Source organism: Monodon monoceros, unplaced genomic scaffold (genome assembly GCF_005190385.1).
Source record: "Monodon monoceros isolate NGI ecotype Baffin Bay Population unplaced genomic scaffold, NGI_Narwhal_1 Super_Scaffold_20, whole genome shotgun sequence".
NCBI classification, from domain to species: domain Eukaryota; kingdom Metazoa; phylum Chordata; class Mammalia; order Artiodactyla; family Monodontidae; genus Monodon; species Monodon monoceros.
This window is the reverse complement of record NW_021703777.1, coordinates 29,324,619-29,350,892: the sequence shown is the minus strand read 5'-3', so window position 1 is coordinate 29,350,892 and position 26,274 is coordinate 29,324,619. Positions and strand designations below refer to the sequence as shown.

Here is a 26,274-nt window from a genome sequence, read left to right as displayed (position 1 = left end):
TAAGTGGCCAATAACCATTATATAAGATTTCTCTCTCTTTCTCTCTCTACCTCCTGTGTCTGTCTCTTTCTGTCTGTCTGTCTCGTCTCTCTCTCTTTAATTGTGGAACAGTTGTTTTCCTTCCTCCTTGGAATCCTTTTTAAAGGAAAAATATAGTAGTATGGATGTAAAGCAGCGTGCTTAATGGAATTCCAAACTCAATGAATAAAATTAATATAGTCACAAAAATACTGTGAGAAAGATCTCAGATGTTTAGTTTAATTCAACTTATTTCATTTTATTGATACTTTAGCAATCCCCTGTCTCTATTCTTAAGGTAATCATCTTTTACCTACTGCTGGTTCTAAATGCCTACCTGACTCTGCTTGTTATAGAATTGCTTTATTGTTGAGGGGAAATGAGTTCTTCTATGTATATATATGTTCAGTAGATCAAAAACTTTGCACAGTAGCTGATAAAATACTTCTGCTTCTGCCCTCAAAAGTACTGTATTTTAGTTTTGTGACATAGTATCTGTTTCTTCACTGTTTAGATGCTGTTGAGTAAAACAAGATATGCCTGTGGTTGTGTCCTTAGGTGTCGTAAAGAGCTATGTCTTATACATAAATAATTATACTATATGGGAGAAAATGATAAGTACATATGAGAAATATTTGGGCTTGAAAGAGGAAAAGTTACATTACTAATGTTTATGTTACTATAGAGTACTTTAAAAAATTAATTAAAATTATAATTGTATCTTACTTTTAGTCATGATACATTACAGTCTATAAAAAGTGTTCACATACTTTATCTTACTGTAGAGTATAACATTGCATATATCCAAGATATTTTATTGAAGATTCCATCATATGCAGAAATAATCTCTTTTTCAAATTTTTTTGGGGGGGTTGGGGGCAGTGTCAGGCCTTAGTTGCGGCATGCAGGATCTTTCATTGCAACGTGCAGGTTCTTCGTTGCATTGTATAGGCCTCTCTCTAGTAGTGGCGTGCGGGCTCTACAACTGAGGAGGGATTTAATCATGCCTTTTTTATTTTTTGTTTTTTGATCTTGCCTCCTCATGTTACATTCTAACACTTTATAAAGCATGTTTAAATTATTATAATAATATAATGTATAAGAATGAATATATTAAGAAAGCACATTTAAATTACTATAATAAACATTTCATTGAGATATAACATATTTCAGATGGAATCATATTAATTATAGTCTGATCTTTATTTGTGTTGTCTTGTTAGAGTTTCTAGAAATACGAAGGAAAATGTTAAACAGTAGAGAGGAGGGCTTCCCTGGTGGCACAGTGGTTGGGAGTCCGCCTGCCGATGCAGGGGACACGGGTTCGTGCCCCGGTCCGGGAAGATCCCACATGCCGCGGAGCGGCTGGGCCCGTGAGCCATGGCCGCTGAGCCTGCACGTCCGGATCCTGTGCTCCGCAGCGGGAGAGGCCACAGCAGTGAGAGGCCCGCGTACCGCAAAAAAAAAAAAAAAAAAAAATAGAGAGGGGATAGTGAAGTATGTGAGTGGGTGGTAGGAATCACTTTACTGAGTGGCTTCTAAAGTATACGTTGCTAGATTAATATGCATTCTCTAATGTTTTCATGACATTTTACAAAAATGAAATATTGTTAGGTAGATAGATTTATTTAAATTACTTTTTCAGGGAAATTCTCTGGCAGTCCAGTGGTTAAGACTCTGCACTTTCACTGACGAGGGTACAAGTTCAGTCCCTGGTGGGGGAAATAAGTTCCCGCAAGTTGCACAGCGCAGACAAAAAAATAATTAATTAATTAATTAACTAATTTTTTGGAAAAAATAAGAATAAAATAACATTTCTAGTACTTAACTTTTTTTTGCTAAAGGGGAACTGTCACTATAATATCTTAGGATCCCTATTTCTTGCATTCTGCTAATACTCAGAATAATTTTACTGAAAAAATATAAGTTATTCCTAAGAAATAAAGGTTAAAATATTAATTATTTTTATTTCAGAGAAGAAAGAGACATTATCAGATTTCACTAAAGCAGTCTTTCATTTTTAGCATGATTTACCATTTTAAAATTGGGGGGTTCGTTTGTGTTTCGGTTCATCATTGGTGGTTCCATTTCAGGCCTGACCCTCAATGATGCTTTTTATTCTGTCTGGATAAAGAGTTCAGAAGTGTTGATCAGTTCTCTAACTAGGCTTACCACACTGTCCAACAGAAATGTAATGTCAACCATAATTACGATCACATATATAATTTTAGATTTTCTTGTAGTCACATTTTAAAAAATCAAAAGGACCATGTGAAACTGATTTTAAGAATACATTTAAACTTATATATCCAAAATATTTTTATTTCAGCATGTAATCAGTATAAAATTATTAATTGGATATTTTACATTCTTTCTTTTTACTATTAAGGCTTTGAGATCTGGTGTGTATTTTATATTTACAACAGGTCTCTTCTCAGACTAGCCACATTTCAATTGTTTAATAGCCACTTGTGGCTAATGGCTACTCCATTTGGCAGTGCAGACTTAGGGCATTGTTTTGGCATCACACCAAGGGATAGCTTTCTACTTTTGGAAGGAAGAATGCCTTCTTGCTCTTTGAGCAACGATGTTCCTGATGTTGTACTCCATCTAAATATGAACTGACAGGTAGTAGCAATAATAGCTAGTCTTGAGGACTGAAATAGAAAGTGCTAAAATTGGGTTGGAGAATCATCACTGTGATAAGTAATATTTTAAAGTCCCCCAGCAGAAAACTGGACAGCTACATGTAAAAGAATGAAATTAGAACACTCCCTCACACCGTATACAAAAATAAACTCAAAATGGATTAAAGACCTAAATGTAAGGCCAAACAGTATAAAACTCTTAGAGGAAAACATAGGCAGAACACTCTATGATATAAATCACAGCAAGATCCTTATTGACCCACCTCCTAGAGAAATAGAAATAAAAACAAAAATAAACAAATGGAACCTAATTAAACTTAAAAGCTTTTGCAAGGAACTTCCCTGGTGGCGCAGTGGTTAAGAATCCACCTGCCAATGCAGGGGACATGGGTTCGATCCCTGGTCTGGGAAGATCCCACATGCCACGGAGCAACGAAGTCTATGCGCCACAAGAACTGAGCCTGTGCTCCAGAGCCCATGAGCCCCAATTACTGAGCCCATGTGCCACAATACTGAAGCCTGCACCCCTAGAGCCCGTGCTCCTCAACAAGAGAAGCCACCGCAACGAGAAGCCTGCGCATCGCAACGAAGAGTAGCTCCTGCTCACCGCAACTAGAGAAAGCCCGCATGCAGCAATGAAGGCTCAACACAGCCATAAATAAATAAATAAATAAATGAATTTATTTATTTTAGAAAAAGCTTTTGCACAGCAAAGGAAACCATAAACAAGATGAAAAGACAACCTTCAGAATGGGAGAAAATATTTGCAAACAAAGAAACTGACAAAGGATTAATCTCCAAAATGTACAAGTGCTCATGCAGCTCAATATCAAAAAAACAAACAATGCAATCCAAAAATGGGCAGAAGACCTAAACAGACATTTCTCCAAAGATATACCAATTGCCAACAAACACATGAAAGGATGCTCAATATCACTAATCATTAGAGAAATGCAAATCAGAACTACAATGAGGTATCACCTCATACCAGTCAGAATGGCCATCATCCAAAAATCTACAAACAATAAATGCTGGAGAGGGTGTGAAGAAACGGGAACCCTCTTGCACTGTTGGTAGGAATGTAAATTGACACGGCCACTATGGAGAACAGTATGGAGGTTCCTTAAAAAACTAAAAATAGAACTACCATATGACCCAGCAATCCCACTACTGGGCATATACCCTGAGAAAACTATAATTCAAAAAGAGTCATGTACCACAATGTTCATTACAGCACTATTTACAACAGCCAGGACATGGCAGCAACCTAAGTGTCCATCGACAGATGAATGGATAAAGAAGATGTGGCACGTATATACAATGGAATATTACTGAGCCCTAAAAAATGAAATTGAGTTATTTGTAGTGAGGTGGATGAACTTAGAGTCTGTCATACAGAGTGAAGTAAATCAGAAAGAGAAAAACAAATACCGTATGCTAACACATATATATGGAATCTTAAAAAAAGAAATGGTTCTGACAAACTTGGGGCAGGGCAGGAATAAAGATGCAGACATAGAGAATGGACTTGAGGACACGGGGAGGGGGAAGGGTAAGCTGGGACGAAGTGAGAAAGTAGCATTGACATAAATACACTACCAAATGTAGAATAGATAGCTAGTGGGAAGCAGCCACGTAGCACAGGGAGATAAGCTCATTGCTTTGTGACCACTTAGAAGGGTGGGATAGGGAGGGTAAGAGAGAGACGAAAGAGGGAGGGAATATGGGGATATATGTATACATATAGCTGATTCACTTTGTTGTACAGCACTAACACAACATTGTAAAGCAATTATACTCCAGTAAAGATGTTAAAAAAAAGAAAGAAAAGGGTGGTTATCGTAGGTCACGGTGATGCTGTGCTTCAAAGAAGTCCTACATCCCTTGATGCAACCCTATCCATTTTAAAAATACAGATACCCAATTCTTTCTCAAAAAAAAAAAAAATCCCCCAGCAAACTCTGTTTCAAGTTTTAAAAAAATCATTTAAGTTTAGAAACTGAGGTACAAAATAGATTACTGTCTTCAGCCTGAACCATCATAACCAAATCTTGTGGAACAAATCAGACTCATAAAGCTTGAATGAATTTCATAAGGCAGTCACATGTAAATATTAGGCAAATATCTAAGCTTTTCTAGGCAGTTCATTGTTACTGATTCCCCAGCCCCCCCAGCTCCCCGTTGAGGCAGCAGGCAGCATACACGTTTTCAGGTACCGTTAGTGTCAATAAATTTAATCTAATGATTAAATAGAATCTGATTTGCTGCAGTTTAAACTTTTTTCCTTCTCTCCTATAGTAGTGATTAACAAATCAGGATCTGAGAGTGGAAAGAGTCATAAATGTCAGCTAGGTTCATTATTTTAGAAAGGGGGCAGTAGTAAATGGATCTTTTACATTCTTTATATCTTTTACATGGAGATTGTTGGAGAACTATACTTCTCTAGAAGCTTGGAATTTAGTACAAAAATATTTTTTAAAATAACCTGTGCTAAAAATAAACTTAGGGTAACAAGTTTGGTGGAATCCTGAGATAGCATTTAATTTTTAAAGTTTTTATTTTAATTGAGTTTATGCACAGTCAGGCCCTGGTTGTGATACAGCATCAAATGAGACAGAGCATTGCCTTCAGTGAACATTTGCGGTAAATGGGGTACTGACGATAAAAGCATTCCAGCAATTCAGCATAATAAAGGATCTGTGGCTCATAGCTACAAGATCTGAAATGAAGAGAAGGGAGAGGAAAGAGGCAATTCAGGGCCTATCATGGGGTGCCTTATAAGCTTTAGTAAGGAGGTTGGACTTTATCCTGGGGGCAGTGGGGATATACTGGAAAGGTCAAAGCAGAGGGGATTTTGTGGTTTTAAGTGACCTCTGTGATCGGTGTTTGTATTACACTGAGCAGGAGTGGAAACAGTAAGTAAGCTGTTAAAGTAATGGGGTGAGAGGCAGTGGAGGCAATGGTACTAGAGAAATGTGATGAATTTAAGACATATTTAAAAGGTAAGAACTGTTAGGATTTGCTGATTGATTTGTCTCCTAAGATGAGAGAGAAATTAAATTTGACTTGGACATGTACTTAGAGAACACAGAAGAAGAACAAGTTTAGTTAGGGCATGGGGATCTGGCTCCCTACCTTCAGGCAGAAAACTTCCTATGACAGGTGAATTCAAGTCCCCCCAAACACATTTAGTTAAGCCAGCATTCACTGATTATTTTATCATATGCAATACATAGTAGGGAGTTTTTGGGGTTAAAAGGGTAAGATAAACACAGTTCTTTACTTCACATATCTCCAGGTGAGAACGACACGTATACATAAAACTATTTTTAATACAAGTTAGACAGTGCCAAGTGCTATAATAAGATACAAACAAAATGAAATTAATTCTTCCTGGAGGAAGTGGGGTTGTGAATGACTTCACAGAGTAAGTGGTATTTGAGTTGTATCTTAAAGGATGCAAGGGAGCCTTCCACCTCCCAGATTTACATCTCTAGCATGTACATTTATCCTGATATCTGACTCGCTCCTTAGCATCTCCATTTTAGCATGTAAAATGTATCTCAAATTTAACACATTCAGAACCAAATTCCTGATCTTCGTTCCTTTAAACCTGCTCTTCTCACAGTCTTCCCTTTCTTAGTTAATGGCTTCCGAGTAAAAGCTGTTGTGAGTAAAAGCTGAAGTCCTTACAATGCAAGACTCTACAGCAACTACCCCTCCCCTCCATAATCCTGTTACGTCTTGAACTCTTTGTACCATTTGCCCTCTTGTCCACTCTGTTCTAGCCAAACAGGACCTCCTTGGTATTCCTCACAAACTCCAGGTATCTTCCCACCTCAGGGCCTTTGCTTTTACTTTTCTTTTCACCTGAAAAATTCCTCCAGATATCCTTATGGATTCATTCCTTCAGTCATTTTAAGTCTTTACTCAAATGTCACCTTCTTAGGGAACCCTCTTGCACTGTTGGTGGGAATGTAAATTGATACAGCCACTGTGGAGAACAGTATGGAGTTTTCTTAAAAAGCTAAAAATAGAATTACCATTTGACCCAGCAATCCCACTACTGGGCATATACCCAGAAAAAACCATAATTCAAAAAGACACATGCACCCCAGTGTTCATTGCAGCACTATTTACAATAGCCAGGTCATGGACGCAACCTAAGTGTCCACCGACAGATGAATGGATAAAGATGTGGTACATATATACAATGGAATATTACTCAGCCATAAGGAGGAATGAAATAGTGCCATTTGCAGAGTCATGGATAGACCTAGAGACTGTCATACAGAGTGAAGTGAGTCAGAAAGAGGAAAACAAATATAGTATAATATCGATCATATGTAGAATCTAAAAAAAAATGGTACAGATGAACTTTCTTGCAAAGCAGAAATAGAGACACAGATGTAGAGAACAAACTTACGGATACCAAGGGGGAAGGAGGGTGGGATGAATTGGGAGATTGGGATTGACATGTATACACTGATGTGTATAAAATTGATGACTAATAAGAACCTGCTGTATAAAAAAAGAAATAAAATAAAATTCAAAAAAAGAAGTTACCTTCTTAGTAAGGCCTTCTCTGTCCTCTTTCTTTAAAAGTACATGCCTCATCCCATGCACTTTAACTGACTTCTCAATTTCAGTTTTCTTCATATCACTCACCATCCAACATACATGTCTCTATTTATTTATTATTTATGTCTTATCCCACTGGAACATTAGCTCCATGACAGCATGAATTTGGACTGTTTTGCTCATTGGTTTATTCCTAGAGCTTAAAACAGTACCTGGAACACAGTAGGCACTAAAACATTTATTAAATTAATGCTTTGATTAAATATAGAAGAGTATTCTGAGCAAAGAAAATGACATGAACAAAATTCAGAGAAAAGGCTTAGCACATTGGGGAATGCTTATTGGTCTGCCAATTGGTCTTATGTGCTTGGTGTGTAGGAAACATAGAGAAGGAGAAATACTGAAAGGCAGTTGTGGTCTAATATGAAGACCCTCAGTAATATTCTAAAGATATTTTTCAGTTCGCAGTCCATGCAATCTCTGGCACAGCTACTCAGCTCTACCACTGTAGCCCAAGAGTAGCCATAGACCATACCATATGTAAACAGATATGACTGTGTTCCCGTAAAATTTCATTTACAAAAACAGGTGGCAGCGTTTTGGCCCCTGGGCTGTATTTTACCATCCCCTGCTATAGGCAATGAGGATCCATTTAAGATTTTGTACTAGTTGGCTCTATTATTTAAAAAAAAAAAAAAAAAAAAAAAGGCGCTTTGGCAGCGGTTCGGAAAGTACTGGGAATGGGGAAGAGAGATGAGAGCTGGAGGTAGGGAGAAATTTTAGGAGTCTATGACAGTTAAAAGTAAAGACTCTAGGAGCCTCAACTAGTCAAAGAGCTAAGGGAATGACTCAAGAGGTGGGTTAAAAGTAATTCTCCAGGATTTGGCACTTGGTTGACTGTTAAGGGATAGGAAGGCATAAAGATGATTCTTTAGATTGGGTGCCTAGATAAATGATGATGCTGTGAATTATAATGAAGCTGGTATGTAGACCAAATGTGTGAATTCAGTTTTTGACACATTGATATATTTTCAGAATAACCAGGATATTATCACCTACTAGTTGAAAATTCAAACCTAAGCTTCAGAATAGTGGCATAGGCATGTAGGGTAAGAAGGAATATTAGGCGATACTTATCTTGAACTCCTCAAAACGGTTGTCTAGTCTCTTGATCTCCACTTTTTCAGCTCCCATCATCTCCCTAGCCCACTCGAATCAAGCTTTCTTTTCCACCATGTTATCGAAATCAGTCTTGTCAGAGTCATTGATGAACAATTTCCATGTTGTCAAATGCAAATTTTCAGTTCTCATGGTACTTGATCTGTCAGCATTATTGACACAATTAATTTATCCATTTGCCTTGTAACATTTTCTTCACTTGGTGAAGGAGCCATCTTCTGGCTATCTCTTTGCCTTTTTTTCAGTCTCCTTTACTGGATTATCTTGTTTTCATACCCTAAATTACTGGAGTACCTTTCGGCTTCATCTTTAAATTTCTTCTAGTGTCAACACTTGCTCCCTAGGTGATCACACCTTACCTCGTGGCTCTCCCCTGAATTCTAGAGCTATACAGGTAGCTCCCTTTGAGCTAGATGTACGTTTACAGGCATTTTGAACTGAACATGTCCAATATCAAACTCTGTCTTTCCCTCTTACCCTCCTCTCTACCCTAAGGAAAAAGTCCTGCTCAATACCTGCATTTGCCATCTCAGTGAAAGACAGCACTGTTTATCCAGTTTGCTCAGACCTTTAGAAAACTTGGAATCTTTGATTCCTCCCTATCACATACACCTCACTGCTCATCTTATCAACCTTCAGAATATGTCTAGAATCTGACCAGTTATCACCACGTCCATCACGAGGGCCCTGGCCCAGTTTATATTATAAATCAGATCATATCCATGTGCTCACATCCATCCAGTGCCTACTCATCTAGCTTAGAGCAAAATTCAGGTTCTTAATGTAGCCACTGAGGCCCTGTGTTACCTGGTTGCCTCTTTGATGACACATCTCTTTTACTCTCCTGCAGCCTCACTTGCCTTTGTTGTGGTTCCTTTTCAAAAATGCCAAGCCCAGGAGTTCCCTGGCATTTCAGTGGTTAGGAGGCTGCGCTTTCATTGCCATTGGCCGAAGTTCGATCCCTGGTTGGGGAACTAAGTTCCTGCAAGCCATGCGGCATGGCCAAAAAATAAATGCCAAGCCCACTCCTGTTTTGGTGGCTTTGCGTATTACGTTGTCTCTGCCTGAACCGCTTTCCCCTAGATAATGCTTCGTTCATTCCGTTTTTTTCATTCAGGTCTTTGCTCAAATGTCACCTTCTCAGAGTGGACTTCCCTGGACACCATCTCTAAAATAACACTGCCCAACCCCCATCATTCTCTATCCCTTCATCTTTTTTTTTTTAACATAATACTTGCCAGCATTTGACACAGTACATATATTCGTTTGTTTATGTTATGTCTCCATAGCTACAGTTCTGTGAAGGTGGGGGCTTTGTGTGTCGTTCATTTGGTAACCTCAGCATTTAGAACATTTAGTTAGAAATCAATAAACGTTGGTTGAAAGAATGAGTAGATATAAAGATATCGAGAAAAGAGGCATCAGTGAAAAAGCCTGGGAAAAACAGAGAGATAATCTGAGGAGAAAAAGGAGAGTGTATGGCCATTTATGCCAGAAGGGCACAGCAAAATCCAATGGGTAGGTGCTCCAGTGGGGCTACTAACATCTTGTATTTTAGGAAGGGGACTTATCTCTCCACAAGACAACTGGTGGCTGGATGTCATCTGCTGACTAAGAGTTGTTAATGCTCTAATTTTCTACACTTTTACAATTAAGGCACATTGAGTTTTTACTGTTATAGCTTTACAAAAGAAGTCCATGTGGACATCCTGTCACTGATTATATCTTGGATATTCAATTTAAAACTCTGGGCTTCCCTGGTGGCGCAGTGGTTGAGAGTCCGCCTGCCAATGCAGGGGATACGGGTTCATGCCCCGTCCGGGAAGATCCCACATGCCGCAGAGTGGCTGGGCCTGTGAGCCATGGCCGCTGAGCCTGCGCGGCTGGAGCCTGGGCTCCACAACAGGAGAGGCCACAGCAGTGAGAGGCCAGCGTACCGCAAAAATAAAATAAAATAAAATCTATCTTATAATTTATTGTGTATCATTAGTGATGAATGTAAAATTTTATTGTTATGAAATCAGAAGGGTCAGTACAGCATATTCCATACTTAAAATTAAGTAAATAGAGTGCAATTAAATCCTAAGAATTTACTAAATAATATTTGAAAAATAAATGACTATCAGTAATATTACAAGAATTAGTTTTAGCTTTAAAAATTAACCCTTAAAGGTATTAAGTGTATACCTGTTTGTTAGAAGTAATAATACAAAATAGAGATGATCAGAGAATAGTTCTATTTGTGTCTTGTGAGATTTGTTAAACATGAGACCTTTGACTTGCCCTCCACTACCTCAGAAATCCCAGGGGCTGTGATCTGAAGATAAGTTAGGTTTCTTTTTTCCTCTTTCAGCATGTCTTCTACCATAATACATTCCACAGATGCTGATAGCATCAGCTTTAGAGCCATTTATAAGAAGATGTTTAGCTACAGTTAGTAGAACATAATTGCTGGACATTTATTTCTTGATGTATTTGTTAAGAGAAAAAGCTTAAATTAGGATGATTTGATAGTTTTATTTTCTTCATTTATTCTTCCTATTTTCAAACAAACTTTTAAATAATTCAGAATTTTTTAAATGCTAAAAGAAAGTAAAATTAAAATCTTACCCTTTTCTATCCATCCTTTGCACATTTCTGGCATATGTACTTCCCTCCCTCCCTCCCTCCCTCCCTTCCTTCCTTCCTTCCTTCCTTCCTTCCTTCCTTCCTCTTTACCTCCCTCCCTCCTTCTCTTTATCTCTCTTCATTCTCCCTCTGTCTTTCTCCCCCTCTTTTTTCTTTCTTCTCTCTCTTCCTCTCCCTCTCTCTCTCTCTTTCTTCTCTCTCTCTCTTTCTTTTTTGGTCAGTCCCTCTTCCACCCCCTGCCACACACACACTCACAACCACATTAGAGTCAGCTCAAGCTGTCTTGCCACTCTCTTAACAATGTAGAACACTCATACTCTAACTGAACTATATATGTGTTCATCCTTGTTTTTATACATAACTTACAGATTTGTTAATTTAACCCTTTTTAACACTTTTCTTCTTCATGCATCAATAGGTTAAATGATGTACCCATGTACTATTTCTTTTTTAGCTTTGAACTTTGTACTCTTTATGTCTACAATGAATCATTTCTTTTTCGTGTGTTCTTCGAGAAAAATTACTTGAAAAACTGAATATTTTTCTTCTTATGCTACTTACATAGTGGGCAGAAAAAAACGTTTTTATAAAGCACTTAGAAAATGTTCCTATCTTCCTGAATTGTAAAAATGTACACAGGTTAGCTGTAATTTGTTTTTTGACCTGGTGATCTTATATTTTTGTTCAGTGTAAAAATGTAGACTGTTCATTAATATATTTATAAATACTGATATTAACTGTTCTCCTCCATACTCATGTATTATACAAACTGTTCCAGAAAAGATTTAAGGTGGGCATTTTATTTATGTCTTCTCTTCTGGCAGTCACAGCTTACCCATTATTTGTATTATTAATGTCCATTATCTCTCCCCAAATTACAAGTTCCTTGAAGATAGGAGTCTGGAACAGCAAAAGGTTCAGCAAAGATGTCCAGTCCAAATTTAGAAGTGAAAAACATGTGTTGAAAGCAGGAGAGAACTATAAAGTATTGAGAGTATTCATCATAAAGTGAGGCATGTTGAACAGTACTGTCATTGCTAATAAAAAATAAGAAACTTGTTTTGAATGTGATAGCTATTTAGTAGGAACTATTAAGTCTCAAATATTTTTGTGGTCATTTTTACTTTTACAAGTAAATTCTATTAAATTCCCTTAGGATTATGTTAAAAGCTTTTAAGAATGGCCACTATCAGTGAATTACCTGTTGACTTTAAGAATCGGGCAAGTTGAGTCTCTAATTTGGGATTGTTATCAGGGGCCACATTAATGATAATAATAATAATAGTAGTAGTAGTAGTGGTAGTAGTAACATCTTTTGTGCATGTAGAATTCTGTATTAGCCACACAACAACCCTGTGTTTTAGAAGAGGCGACTGAGGTAAGTAAGGGTCAGAAAAATTAAATTAAAAGCACGTGACCAGTAAGTTGAATAGATAAGACGCAAACCCAGTTATTCTCTTAACTGTATTAGATTGAGATAGATTATCTATTTGTTCGTTTGTAATCCATGATTTTTCTTTATTTTGAATTTGAAATGCAAGTCTAATATCTAAAACCGTACAGTATTTATTTGATCTGTCTGGAAGCATTATAGATTATTTTTTCTCCTCCAATTTAAAAATTGCTGTTAACATTTCTTTTACTAAAGGAAGAAAATAGCATTTTATCTACTCGATAAGGAGAAACTAAATATCAATTTGAATACTTTCAGATATGCAGTCCATTTAAAATGACTTATAGGTTCAATTCAATTCTAATAACTTTCGAAAAGATTTTCTCATTTGTGGGCTAACAAAATAAATACTTGCAAGTTAATATGTATCAGAACGTATACTTTTAAAAAATATATATTCATCAACTCTTTTCTTGTTCATTAAGAAAGTTTACTTTGGATTTTTTCCTTCATAAAATATACAGTTTTTCCAATGTAAAAAGCTAAAATTTTGCTTTCACATCTTTTTTTACCATCAGTATCCCCAAAGCAGTATACATTAAATTAGTTGCCTTGCTATCATGCTTATGTTTGACTTGTCAGGATTTCATATTTTAGTAAAAATAAAATAAAAATTTAACTTTAGTTCTGAAGTAGCATCTTGGTTTTTATTTCAGGTTTTATTATCTTGTTTCTTTGGATTAATAGACTAGTATTTGGCATGATTACCCAGGTATTATTGAATTGAATTCAATGGATAGAATTGGTGACTATTAGAAGGTGAATCATACAGCCTTGCTGCAGAGGCCATTCATATCAATGGGGATTATACCTTAGAAAAGAAAACTAAAGCATATGTGTGGTCACAACCAATCCTTGTCATTATGCCATGAAAGTCTTGGGATTTGTGATCAAAGCAATGGGCTTATCCTGAACTGTGGTATAACCTCTGGTTGAACCTTTCAAATTTTTATTTTAGGAGATGATACACTACTTTTTGACCATGTTACTTACCTCTAAGACCTGATGGCCTAATTAAGTGATAGTGATTAAAATTATTGTCAGCAAGTCAGAAGAAAATGTGAATTGTAAATATCTCTGTCCTCTGTCAGTGTTGTTTACTCTCATTTTCCCCTGATGTTTTAAAGAATTGCTGAACATGTGGTTTTTATCCAGAGCTGAATGTTCTGTTCTGATGAATATAAAACATACTTCACTTTGTAAATGTACATTAGAAGTATTAGAAAGACATAATCTTTGACTCTATCACTAAATTTCATCTGTCAAAGGAGATAATTCTGAACTATAATATTTGGTGTTATATCAAGGCATAGTTCTTAGAAAGATGCTTTTAGGATTAAGACGGAATTCTACTTATAACTTGAATGTCACTATCATCCATAGTAAAATTCAGGCAGTATATATACTTATTTATCTTTTTGTTTATATGTTGGTGTACCTCAGTTGCGTTCAGTATGTTTATTTTATGTTAAGAGGGTATTCAACTCCCATCAACTGATTTACTTATGCAGATTTCCTTCCAATGAGATTGTCATGTGGTTTAAGTATATATACTCACTCCTTTACTTAATTGTCTTTATTTGATGATGTCCTTTATACTATATTAGATTCTTTGTAATCTTTCTTTTCAGTGCTAATTTATTGGAAACATTTGTCCTATTTTAAATTGTCTCCTACTCCATGTATATAGTCCTCTCTAAACCAACTAAATAGTTCTTCATTGATCACTGGAAACACATGATATATGCAAGTTTCCATCTCTGTACCTCTTCTTAAGATATTCCCCTTGTCAGGACTGTTCTTGTGTTTCCCCTCTGCTAATATTTATCTTTGGCTTTAAGTACCATTCTTCAATCATTCATTCAACAGATTTTTACTGAATATCTAACATGTTTCACTCACTATGTCTAGGCTTTGGAGGTGTAGCAGTGAACAAGATACTTAAAGTCCTTTATCTCCTGGAGCCGTCAATTTAGAGGAAGCAATACAGTTTGATGAGTGTTATATTAGGGAAGTACAATGTATTATGTTCTTCTCCCTAAAGCTTTCTCTGACCACCCCAACTTTTAGACATCCTTTTCTCTTTTGAATTTCTAGAGTACTATTTGTGCCTACAACCAATTTCCTCCTAAAAAATGTATCCTTTCACTGTTAGATCTGTGATCTGATCTGTAGAGGGGAAGTAGCACTCACGTCTCCATATCCCAGATCCTAACACAGTTCTTTGCAGAGTAAAAATGAAATAAATGCTTTTTGTGATTATGATGTGTTATATCACTCTTCATACCTACCTAAAGCTTATATCAAATAATTAAATAATGGGAAATTTAAAAAGTTTTGTACTGCTCATACTGAATTCTCTCTACCATTTTGTCTCCTAGAAATAATTGTCAGTGAATATATTGGGAACTTTTTATCACTGAAATACAGTTGACTCTTGAACAACATGGTTTTGAACTGCACAGGTCCACTTATGTGTGAATTTTTTAAAATAGTAAATGCTATAGTAGTACCCTGTCCAATGTTGGTTGAATCCATGGATTTGGAACCACCCATGTGGGATACAGAGGAACTGCAGATAAGGAGTGCCAACTATAAATAACACTCAGATTGACTGAGTAGAGAGTAGGAACCCTAACCCCAGTGTTGTTCACATGTCAACTGTGTGTATAAATTCATAACCAGCAACTCAAGTATATAAGAAATGTCCTAATTTGAATTCAAATCTTCTTTATATTTTGCTAGTAGGAAGTTCTTTCACAGTTATTAGATGGGTAGGGCAGAGACCTCCTTTTCCCAGGGCTTGAATGAGATCCAGGCTTATGTGATATCTAGAAAATTGGCTCTCACATCTTCAGTTCATCTTGTTCACTAGTAATATCTTCATTGTCTAGGACACATGGTCTTTTAGAAGCTGTCAGCTCTGCTGATTATCTAAGCTTGAGTTAAGAAATATTTGCTGATGCCAAATCCCTGGTGCCAAGGGACTGTCTTCCGTAAGTGCACCATCATGAAGCCATTGTGTAGAGGTGGGCAAATTGTCCTCTATGTAAGGGTGCTTGACTGAAGGAAAGGAGAAGCAGAAATCCAACCTGTACTGCACTTGCCAAACTGAGTTCTCTTGGGGCTGAATTAGCCCAGAAGGATTGCTTTTTTCTAATTTATACAGAGGCACTATATGGGCAAGTAGGGACCTTGATTACCACTTACCATACCCTAGGTTCCAGCCTAACCTCTTCATCCCCTCCCCTTGCCCTCAGGCTAAAGAAAGCTGACTACAGATTTTGAGAAACTTGGTTCCCTAATCTTGAGGAAAAACTCTTCTTTGGTTTCTGTCTTTTTAAAAATATTAACCTTTGACACTCCTTCTCCTAGACATTTTACATAATCTCCTGTTTGCTTAGACTTTCACAAAGGACAGAAAAAGAGGATGTCTTCAGGAGGTCTCTGCTCTGGACCTTGCAAATGTTCTGGAAATGCCTAACAACTCTCTTGAAATTGGAGAAGTGTATGGGGTGGGAGGTTGGGAGGTAAAAAATAAAGAAGCAAAATGTAAAATTCCTATCTCGATAAATTTCAAGTGAAGTATTAAGCTTAATTTTTAATTAATAAAGTTTAAAATCTTAATTTTGAAATATTTTTATAATGTCCACTCTACAAAATTATAGGGTACCTATCTTTAATAGGAAATTGCAAGTAAAATCTATGGTAATTATGGAAACTGATAAATTATTACCTCCCTCCCAGCATTACAGAAATTATGCAACTGAATGTTTAACATAGTCCAGTAAGATTTAAAATTGCTTTCTTCATATCTTTTATTACAAATTTCTTGTTTATTTTATGTGTAATTTTGCTCCATTTAATTTTGAGTTAAATTAACTGAATTTATATTTAGAGTAAGCTGTCAACATTAAAATAAAATAAATTCATAATAAATTTATGTGTTTAAATAAAGTAGGCCACAAACAAAATATATTTCTGTTAATTGAATGTATTTTTAATAAATTTATTTATTTATGGCTGTGTTGGGTCTTCATCTGCTGTCTAGGCATGGTCTCAAGAAAGAGTATATTTTTTGCATATTTTTACTATGCAATATGTATCTCTGATTTATAATGCAGATGACTGATCTCCCAAAACTTGGGAGAAACCTAACATCTAAAATTCAGCCATTATATTTGTTTTGATTCCTAGGAGAATTATATAGAAGCATAATGAGTATAACAGGCAAAAGAAGGACAATATCCTCTAATTGTGAGAGCATTAGGGTGAGGGTACGGGTGGGCAGGTATTATTGAAATTTAAAGAATAAGTAAATAATTAAACCAAAATGCTGCTTTTGATTTTGAATACACAAGGAAGGCATGGTCCTCCATTACTATTGTAGAACAAGACTTGGCAATAGTAACATTCCTCTTTACTAGCACAAGCAATATGGAGTGAAAATAAGACATTTTGGGAAATTTTCTCAAAGCTGGAATTTATTGAATGCATACTTCAGCAAATTGATAGTTATAAAGTGACATATTTATATATGGGTAAATAATAATTATAGCATATTTTTAAAATTCTTCCTATATGTGTAGTATATATACATATACACATATATAAATAAAATATTTTTTTCAGGAGAACCAGTTGTTTTCTTATCATAGAAGAATGAAAAGGTTTTGTTTACTTTTTTTAAAAATTGCTTAGAATATATGTTAAAAACATATTTTAAATGTGTAGCACTGTATATATTATGTAATAGAACCCATGCTTTTTTGATGATTAAGGACACAGGCTTTAGAGTTAAACAAATCTTGACCTAAGTTCCAAATTTATCATAAATCAGCTGCATAACCTTGGGCATATTACTTAACTTCTTTGAGCCTTAGTTAATTTTTTTAAATGGAGATGATACCTTACCTTGTAAAGTTGTTGTGAAGATTAAGTGTGATAAGTTGTTGTGAAGATTAAATGTGATGTTTATTAAGAGTTTTATTTTAGTACTTGACTCATGTCATGCAGTAAGTTATTTAGCTAAAACAAATTGAATATAGCTTTTTGTTGCATAAAATATGTCTTTTGTCAATTAGACTTATATGCATCATTGTGGAGAAGAGATTCTTAAAATTGTTGTATGAACATTCCATCATTTCATTTATGGTTAAACTTAACAGGATCTTCCTTTTAAAAAATTTAATTTTGTTCAGTTTAAATGTTTTGCAAGTCAATGATCAGGTGGTTGTCAGGCATTTGGAGGACAAGCTCATTTCTACCCTGCTTAGTTAATTATTGTGATTGTAAACAAAGGATGTACGATTCAAAGTCAAGGAACATTTCACATGGATGATGGAGGTGATAATAGCTTAATTCCTGCTGAATTTTTTTTCTTTGCTCTAGTGAGTTCATACTGACCTTGTCCAAAATCTGATGACCTCCCTATTTCACTCAACCATTTGGAAAGCCGGGCCTGCCATAGCTGGCCCTGAGGGGGTATCTGAAAGACCACTGAGTCACTGACCCATGTCAAGACTGGATTTCAAGTCTGATCTATAGGACCTCTGAAATAGTTATACATGGGGCTTATTGTACACAAAAACCTAACTGGCTGCATTTTTCTGCTTATTAAGTATCCTGTTAAAGCGTATTTTAAATGTCCTTATTAAAGTCATGTTTATATTACTTAGTTTCTCATGCAGGTCATTTTCTAGGCTGATTATAAATTTTGATCTTTTATAAGAGTTAGTACCCTAAAACTAAACTTGAATGTTTTGAAATGTGAGCAAAACATACTGTTACACTGTGGCTAAATGCAATGAATATCTTCCTGGTTGGTGATGGACCAAAGCATTTTAATGCTTATAAAGATTTTGTGTTTTTTTTCTGGCAAAAATTCCATATACCTCAAAAAAATCTAGTTTAAGCTGTTGTTGAAATTACAGCATGTTAAACTCTGTTTACGACTTGTCAAACCTCAAATATTACTCAAATGTTGGTATATAAGAGTTTTGAGTTTGTAAGACTTGTCCTAAAGGAAAGCATGTGACCACCCAGTAAGGTGTTATTTAAATTTGGTTGGATGGGACCTGTCTACCTTAATAGAACTTTGTGATAGGGCTATGATATGAAAAGAGTAAAAACTTTCCTATGTTTATTTTGTTCTTCTGCACAATAGGAAATGATCAGCCCTTTTATGAATACCTAGTCAGTATTCTACAATTTATAATATGACATTGTCTTTTATTTTTATATAGGAGTTGATCCCTGAATTTTATTATCTCCCTGAGATGTTTGTCAACTTCAATAATTATAATCTTGGAGTGATGGATGATGGGACAGTAGTGTCTGATGTTGAACTTCCTCCTTGGGCCAAAACCTCAGAAGAATTTGTTCGCATAAACAGATTGGTAAGATAGTAATCATCTACTCTGTCTGTCATGAGCCTTTTCTCAAAGTATCTTTCATGTGTTGGTATAATCATTAACCCTTGCTCTTCTGGGCAAAACTGTAGTTGATAGGGATAACTAAAAGTGATGTAATAGTTCATGAATCTCCATATATACTTTATAAAATCTTATTGACATGAAAGGTATAATGTGTCTTTTATTCTTTTATGCAGAATTTGGGTTACTTTTATATGAACAAGATGATTCAAGATTATAAGTGAATTTCTTATTGAATTCTATGCTTTTTCAAATATGAGTTTCTTGTACTAGGAGAAGAACATGATTCTGTGTTCAGGTTGGAAGGCCATTGTACACTTTGATAATAGAAACAAGATTTTCAAATTATATGCTGTATCTGTCTTTTGAATGAAATCTTCATCTAATATTTAGAATATGAAAACTTAAAAAGTGAAAAGTGCAATAATCATTGTGCTTACAACCAACTCTTCATAATCCTCTCCTGTGGACTCTTTAATGTCCTCTGTTGTATGGGTTCTGGATTATTTTATGAAAAAATATATGACTTTTCCTTTTTGCCTTTAACTTTCATAAATGCCTAGAATCAGGGAGCTTTATTCTCAGTTTTTTAAAGTAGTTTCTTTATCATACTTCATACTTCATATTAAAAATGAAACCTAGGGCTTCCCTGGTGGCGCAGTGGTTAAAAATCCACCTGCCAATGCAGGGAACACAGGTTCGATCCCTGGCCTGGGAAGATCCCACATGCTGCAGAGCAGCTAAGCCATGCACCACAACTACTTAGCCTGCGCTCTAGGGTGCACGAGCCACAACTACTGAGCCCAGGTGCCACAGCTACTGAGCCCAAGTGCCACAACTACTGAAGCCCGTGCACCTAGAGCCCGTGCTCCACAACAAGAGAAGACACGACAATGAGAAGCCCTCGCACCACAACGAAGAGTAGCCCCCACTCGCCGCAACTAGAGAAAAGCCCGCGCACAGCAACAAAGACCCAACAGCCAAAAAATTTAAAAATAAAACAAATAAATAAATTTATTTAATAAATAAATAAGTAAAATAAAAATGAAACTGAAATTGCATTGTGTTTTTAATTTTACTAAAACAAGGAAAATTATTTCATTTTAGTTTTCTTGGTATGCTTACCTTTTCTACCAACAATTATATATATATATGTATATATATATATTTTTTTTTTTTTTTTTGCGGTACGCGGGCCTCTCACTGTTGTGGCCTCTTCCGTTGCGGAGCACAGGCTCCGGACACGCAGGCTCAGTGGCCATGGCTCACGGGCCCAGCCGCTCTGCAGCATGTGGGATCCTCCCAGACCGGGGCACGAACCTGTGTCCCCTGCATCGGCAGGCGGACTCTCAAACACTGCACCACCAGGGAAGCCCAACAATTATATTTTAATCCTGTACAGTATTCTAGATCCTAATTGTAATCCCATTATTACTGAAAATTCATGTTTTACATATACTGGAGGCAGTGCAGGGGGAGTGGAAAGAGTGTAGGCTTTGAAGTTAGACCAGTTTTCCTAATCGTGGATAACTCACATTGCTGGTTATGGGACCTTAGGCAATTTAACCTTTCTGAGCCTTGATTTCCTCGTTGTAATTTGAAAATTATTTGTGTAAAACTGTAATTATATATGTAAAATACCTAGAATTTTCTCTGGCTTACAGGAGGCCTTCAGGCAATAGCACCTAACATTATTCTATCACAGTCTTAACGTACATGTTGCATTTTGGTTTACTGCATGTATTTTTCAAGATTTTTAAGTTAACTGTAATTAAAATGAGAGCCCAAGACAAAGCTTAGCTCTGAAAGATGTTAAAGGAGATGTCAAACTTTTAAATGTGACAGTTGTCTATGGTCGTGTTATTTTTTTGGTTTTTTTTTCTCTCCAGGGGTATGTAGATGTCAATAGAAGGTCTAGTCATTCTGCAGTTTTGGGGTGTTTTTTTTTGGGTTTGCTTTCAATAATTTTCTGTGCTTTTAAAACACATTTATTGAGGTATAATTTGCATACCATAAAATCCATCTTTTTAAAAGTGCTCAATTCAATGAGTTTTAATAAATGTATACAATTATGTAACCATCAGCACAGTCAGCTTACCTCACTGCAAAAACTTGCCTTGTATCTGTTTGCTCCCAGTCGTAGTCCCAGGCAACCACTGATTCTCTCTCTTTAATTTTGCTTTTTCTAGAAATTTTATATATATGGAATCCTGCCGTATGTAGTCTTTTCGTACCTGACTCTTTCACTTAGCATGATGTTCTTGAAATTCCTCCCTATTGTGCATATCTCAGTAATTTCTTTGTGTTGCTGCATAGTATTCCATTATATAGATATAACACCTTTTGTTTATTTACCAGTTTATGGACATTTTGCTTTTTTCCAGTTTTAGGCTCTTAAGAATATTTGCGTATATCTTAGGGTGGATATCTGTTTTCATTTCTCTTGGATAGATTCCTAGGAGTTTAATTAATTGCTCAGTCATATGATAAGAATATATTTACCATTTTGCATTCCCACCAACAATATGTGAAGTTTCAATTTGCCATATCCTTGCAAAGACTTGGTATTGTCAATCTTCTTTATTTTTTTATTTATTTTTTTTGGGGGGGTAGGGGGTTATTAATTAATTTATTTATTTTTGCTATGTCGGGTCTTCGTTTCTGTGCGAGGGCTTTCTCTAGTTGTGGCAAGCGGGGGCCACTCTTCATCGCGGTGCGCGGGCCTCTCACTATCGCAGCCTCTCTTGTTGCGGAGCAAAGGCTCCAGACGCGCAGGCTCAGTAGTTGTGGCTCACGGGCCTAGTTGCTCCGCGGCATGTGGGATCCTCCCATACCAGGGCTCGAACCCATGTCCCCTGCATTGGCAGGCAGATTCTCAACCACTGCGCCACCAGGGAAGCCCAGTCAATCTTCTTTATTTTAGCTCTTCCAGTGATTCATTGTGATTTTAATTTGTATTTCCCTAATGACTAATGGTGTTGACCATCTTTTCACAGGCTTATTTCCTACTCTTAATATGTTCTTTGGTGAGCTATCTATTCAGATCTTTTGCCTGTTTTTTAATTGGGTTGTATGTCTTTTTATTATTTAGTTGTAAGACATCTTTATATATCCTCCATAAAAATCCTTTATCCAACATATGTTTTGCAGATATTTTTCTCCTAGTTTGTGGCTTGTCTTTTCCTTTTTAATGGTTCCTTCTGAATCACCATTTTTTTTTTTTTTTGAGAATTATGTTTTATTCTGTGGACTTTCTAAGTACTTCAAGCCCAGGTAGTTGGAACATCAAAAGATTACTGTTAATTAAGGAAAACCAGGTATCTCAAATTAATGAATTTAGCGCGTCTCTATGTATGGGAAGATGCAAGAATCTGGGCTCTTTGAAGTCATTCCTTTGATATACACCTTAGCTGTCTGGGGCCAGTATCCTGTTCTTTCCCTCCTGAGTCCCGGGGGTTGCACCGTTGGGGGTGGCTGCAGTGCCTGAGGGCTTACTGTGGGGCGACAGTGTATGGCAGGCTGAATCACCATTGTGAATAAATGTTTTTGCTATTAGGTAGATATAAAATAATATTTATATAATATTTGAAAGTTGTAAATAATCATCCCCATTCTTGAGGAATATATTTTTTAAAAAATTAAAACCATGTTCTGATCATTTTATTATTGAAGCATTTTTTCTCAGTTTATACTTTTAAGTCTCAAGGGAACCAACTCTCTATTAAGCATTACCATATTTAGTATTGTTAAAAATACAAAGAAATTTGTTAATGTGTTTGCTTTAAAAGAGGTCTAAGAGGCAGAAACATTTGAGTAAGTTATATTTAAAGCTCTTCAACAATATTTTGACAATTAAGAAAATGTAACTGTATAAAGTAAGCCACTCTCCTGATAGTACCCCCATCCCTACTCTCAGTACCCTCTCCTCAGAAGAACCAGGTCTATTTGGAACAAGTCTCACAAGGGCACCAAGGAAAAGAAGGTGGAAGCTTACCAAATTGTTTTCCAATAAGATTTTGGTTTTGCCTGCTCATGCTCTAAACTTATGCATGCCTATCAAATGTTAAACAGTAGTATTTTATAATACTAACTGCACATTTAATGTAACTTATTGAGCTATTAAACATTTGTCCCAGTGATTCCTCTTTCTCTGAGTTTTACAGATGTCTTCATCTTCTGAATAAGCTTATATTCTTAACAGAACTTATAAAAATTTACTGCAAGTTAAATGCAAACATTTTACAGTGAAATATTTACATCTCTGATAATTTTAACTCATAATTAGAAAAATACTTGATTTTACTTACATGTGCCTTTAGGAAAGAATTTAATAGCTCATTCATTCATTCAAAAATATTTATTATACACCTGTGATGAACAAAGCTTTCCTATGGTGCAGTTCATATTGATTCGTTTTAAATTTTCCTGTTAACTTGCTGTAAGTGACTAAATTATTAGTATGGTATTTTATGTATGTTAGCCTGTTATCACATAAGGGTTTTATCGCCCTCCTCTTTTTGGTTTACCTCTTCAAGTCCACAGATTTTATGCAATGATTGTAGCTCATGAAATGCATACTACTTTGATCTGTGACCTTTTTGTGGTGCTAATCGGGTTCCTGATATCATTATACCTTGCTCATTAATCATATTTCCTGCAGCCCGTCAGGCAGCCAGACAGCACAAGTCCCTGTTTTCAGCCCTCTGTTGGCAGGTTTCTGCTTTTCCAGATTATTACAGACGATACTTTGGCTTCTCATAGCCAGAGCCACATCAAGCTGTGTGTTACAATTAAAGTCAGATGGTCCTCAGGTTGAACAGGGATATAGTGTTGCAGCTGTCTCTCTTCCTGGAACAAACCAGCACCAAGAACAGATGATCTATAGGACAGTGAATAATAACAGATTGTACAGTACTCCATTGGTAGCGGGGGATCATAGATTTAATTAACTGACATACTCATTTTAAGATACCCAGCACGCCTTTTTTAGGTATTTGGTTGCCCAAGTATTATTTCAAGGGAATAGAATATTTTTAGGAGCATGATTTTGATGGTGGACAGTAACGCTACATTTTCTTTGTGTTAGAGGCCTGTAACTGCTACCTTATCTATAACTATTTTACTCCTTGAGCTTTCTGTAGGTAGTGAAGATGTAAATAAGGATTTGTGAGTTGGCCTTAAGTGTCGAATTTATACACAGAAGATAATATCCTGTGTATTTTAGAAAGAAAACCTTCATAGGTCTGATTATTCTTTCAGGTATATAAATTAAATTTTCGTTGTTCTGAAGAGTCGGAATCAGGGTAAAACCAAAGCAGTCTTAAATACATCCAAGAGATTGGTCTGTTTTATTTAATACTTCCTAGACCAGAAGAAAAATTATTCCAAATACTGCTTCAGAAATATAAATGAGAAACAGGCTCTCATACTTCCAAATAATATGAAAATGTGTGAATTCAGACTGGTCATCATTATCTCATGATACAAGGTCGATGTTATGGACCTATATTATACTGCCTCTTACAACCTTTGAATTTTAAGTTGAATAACAGACAAAGAAAGTCATACTCTCAGCAGTAATATTTTTTGTAAAAGTTTATAAAAGTTGGTGAGGTGGAGCATTTTGTTTTTTCCACAGGATGTGTAATTTATTCAAGTTATAATAATAATGAAAGTAATTTGTTCATCTAACAGGTACTTACTGAGTTGCCTATCTATGTACCAACACTGTTAGACTCAATGAACCAGGCAGACAATACCTCTACTCTTTAGAGGTTACTTCCTTTTTGATAACTTAGGCTGTTGAAATAGAAAGCTTCTCAGGGCTGAGAGGTGGCATGAATTTAGTAAAGGAAGGCTCCTATTAATGAATTGTCCTGAGGTTACCAGTTAGAGTCACCTTTGCTTTTGTGTATCTTCTGTAGCTTCTCTCTTTCCTGCTGTTTCATAAAGGTGGGATGGGTTGTCACTTGCTTGAGAAGATAAAGAAAAATTAAATGAGTATGTTATTTTCTTTCCAGATAATATATGGACAGATTAAAAGTGATTTTTTATATTGTTGTCTACGAGAAAAATAAAAATTTCAAATTTTATTTCACCACCAACCTAGTCTTTTCCTATCTATTGGTAAAATTTAAATCTCTTCAGTGTAAATCTTCATAGATCTTATATATGTGCATGAACTAGGTCAGTCTTTTCTTTTTCCTTTGAATGGAAAATTTACAATTCTTAAGTGATGAGACTAAGACTCTCTTTTCCCTGATGAAAAAGTGCTATATATGTACATATAGCAAGACCTGCAGCTTGAGATGGCTGAATTTGTAGTGATATAGCAATTAGATTATTGTAATAGCATATTATGTTCTAAATTACAGTGTTTAGAAACACTGTAAGGTTGAAAGATTTGGTTGAGGTTTGAAAGGGGTTGTACTTTTTTGACCTGTATTCATATCCTTGTTTCCATTTTCTGAAGAAATGGGATTCAAAACCCTGTTTCTTAAGAGAGCTGACTAAGCAACTTTTTTTTTTTTTTTTTTTTTGGAATACAAATGCCAGAAGCTAACATGCTCTTTTCATACTGTTCCTTTTCCAATTGCCTTTTCATTTTACACATTGATAATGATATGGCCAAGAATGTAAATAGTCATGGTGGTATAGTTGGTGATAATTATTCTCAACTATGGGCGTATCCTTCCCTCCACTTCCCCACTCCCTGCAGTGGCTGGATCTAAAGCCCTGGGGAATGGGGGCAGATATGTATGAAAAATTTTAAAAAGCTAAAATTAATATTGTTTGGTTTGCTTTTAGTTCTGTATATCATTTACCGTGAAAATTCTAGTTCTGAATGGCCACTTAAATAAGTGGGAATAAAAAGATGTACTGTGTTGATAGACTATTAATTCTCCCCAAATTTGTTTATAAATGCAATATGAAAACCAATCCAGGTCCCAGTAGGTTTGTTTCATTTTGTTGGAATATAAAAAACTGATTGCAAAGGGTAAAGGGCCAATTATAACCACAACCCTTTCTGAGAACAAGAACAGATTTCAGAGGGACTTGCTTTACTATATATCATGAATTATTTTAAAGCTGTAGTAATTAGGGAAATTAGGAGAAAGAGACTAATCAAAGAGAACAGAGAACCCAGAAACAGACCAGGACATATAAAGAAACTTCATCTATCGTAAAGTTGGTATTACAGATCTGTGGGGAAAGGAAGGACTTCTCAATTTAGATGCGGAGATAAATAGTAATTGTGTTGGTTTCCTAGGGCTGCCATAACAAAGTACCACAAACTGGGTGGCTTAAACAACAGGAATATATTGTCTCACAG

General features: G+C 35.9%; 1 protein-coding gene across 6 annotated transcripts in view; it reads left to right on the top strand.

Moving 5' to 3' along the window:
• LRBA (LPS responsive beige-like anchor protein) overlaps nt 1-26,274 on the top strand; it is a 747,970-nt gene that overhangs the window by 576,463 nt on the left and 145,233 nt on the right. For all 6 annotated transcript variants that reach the window (XM_029235039.1, XM_029235041.1, XM_029235037.1 and 3 more), the window contains one exon: nt 18,753-18,905. In XM_029235039.1, the coding sequence (XP_029090872.1) occupies nt 18,753-18,905 (153 nt within the window). The remainder of the gene's footprint in view (nt 1-18,752; nt 18,906-26,274) is intronic.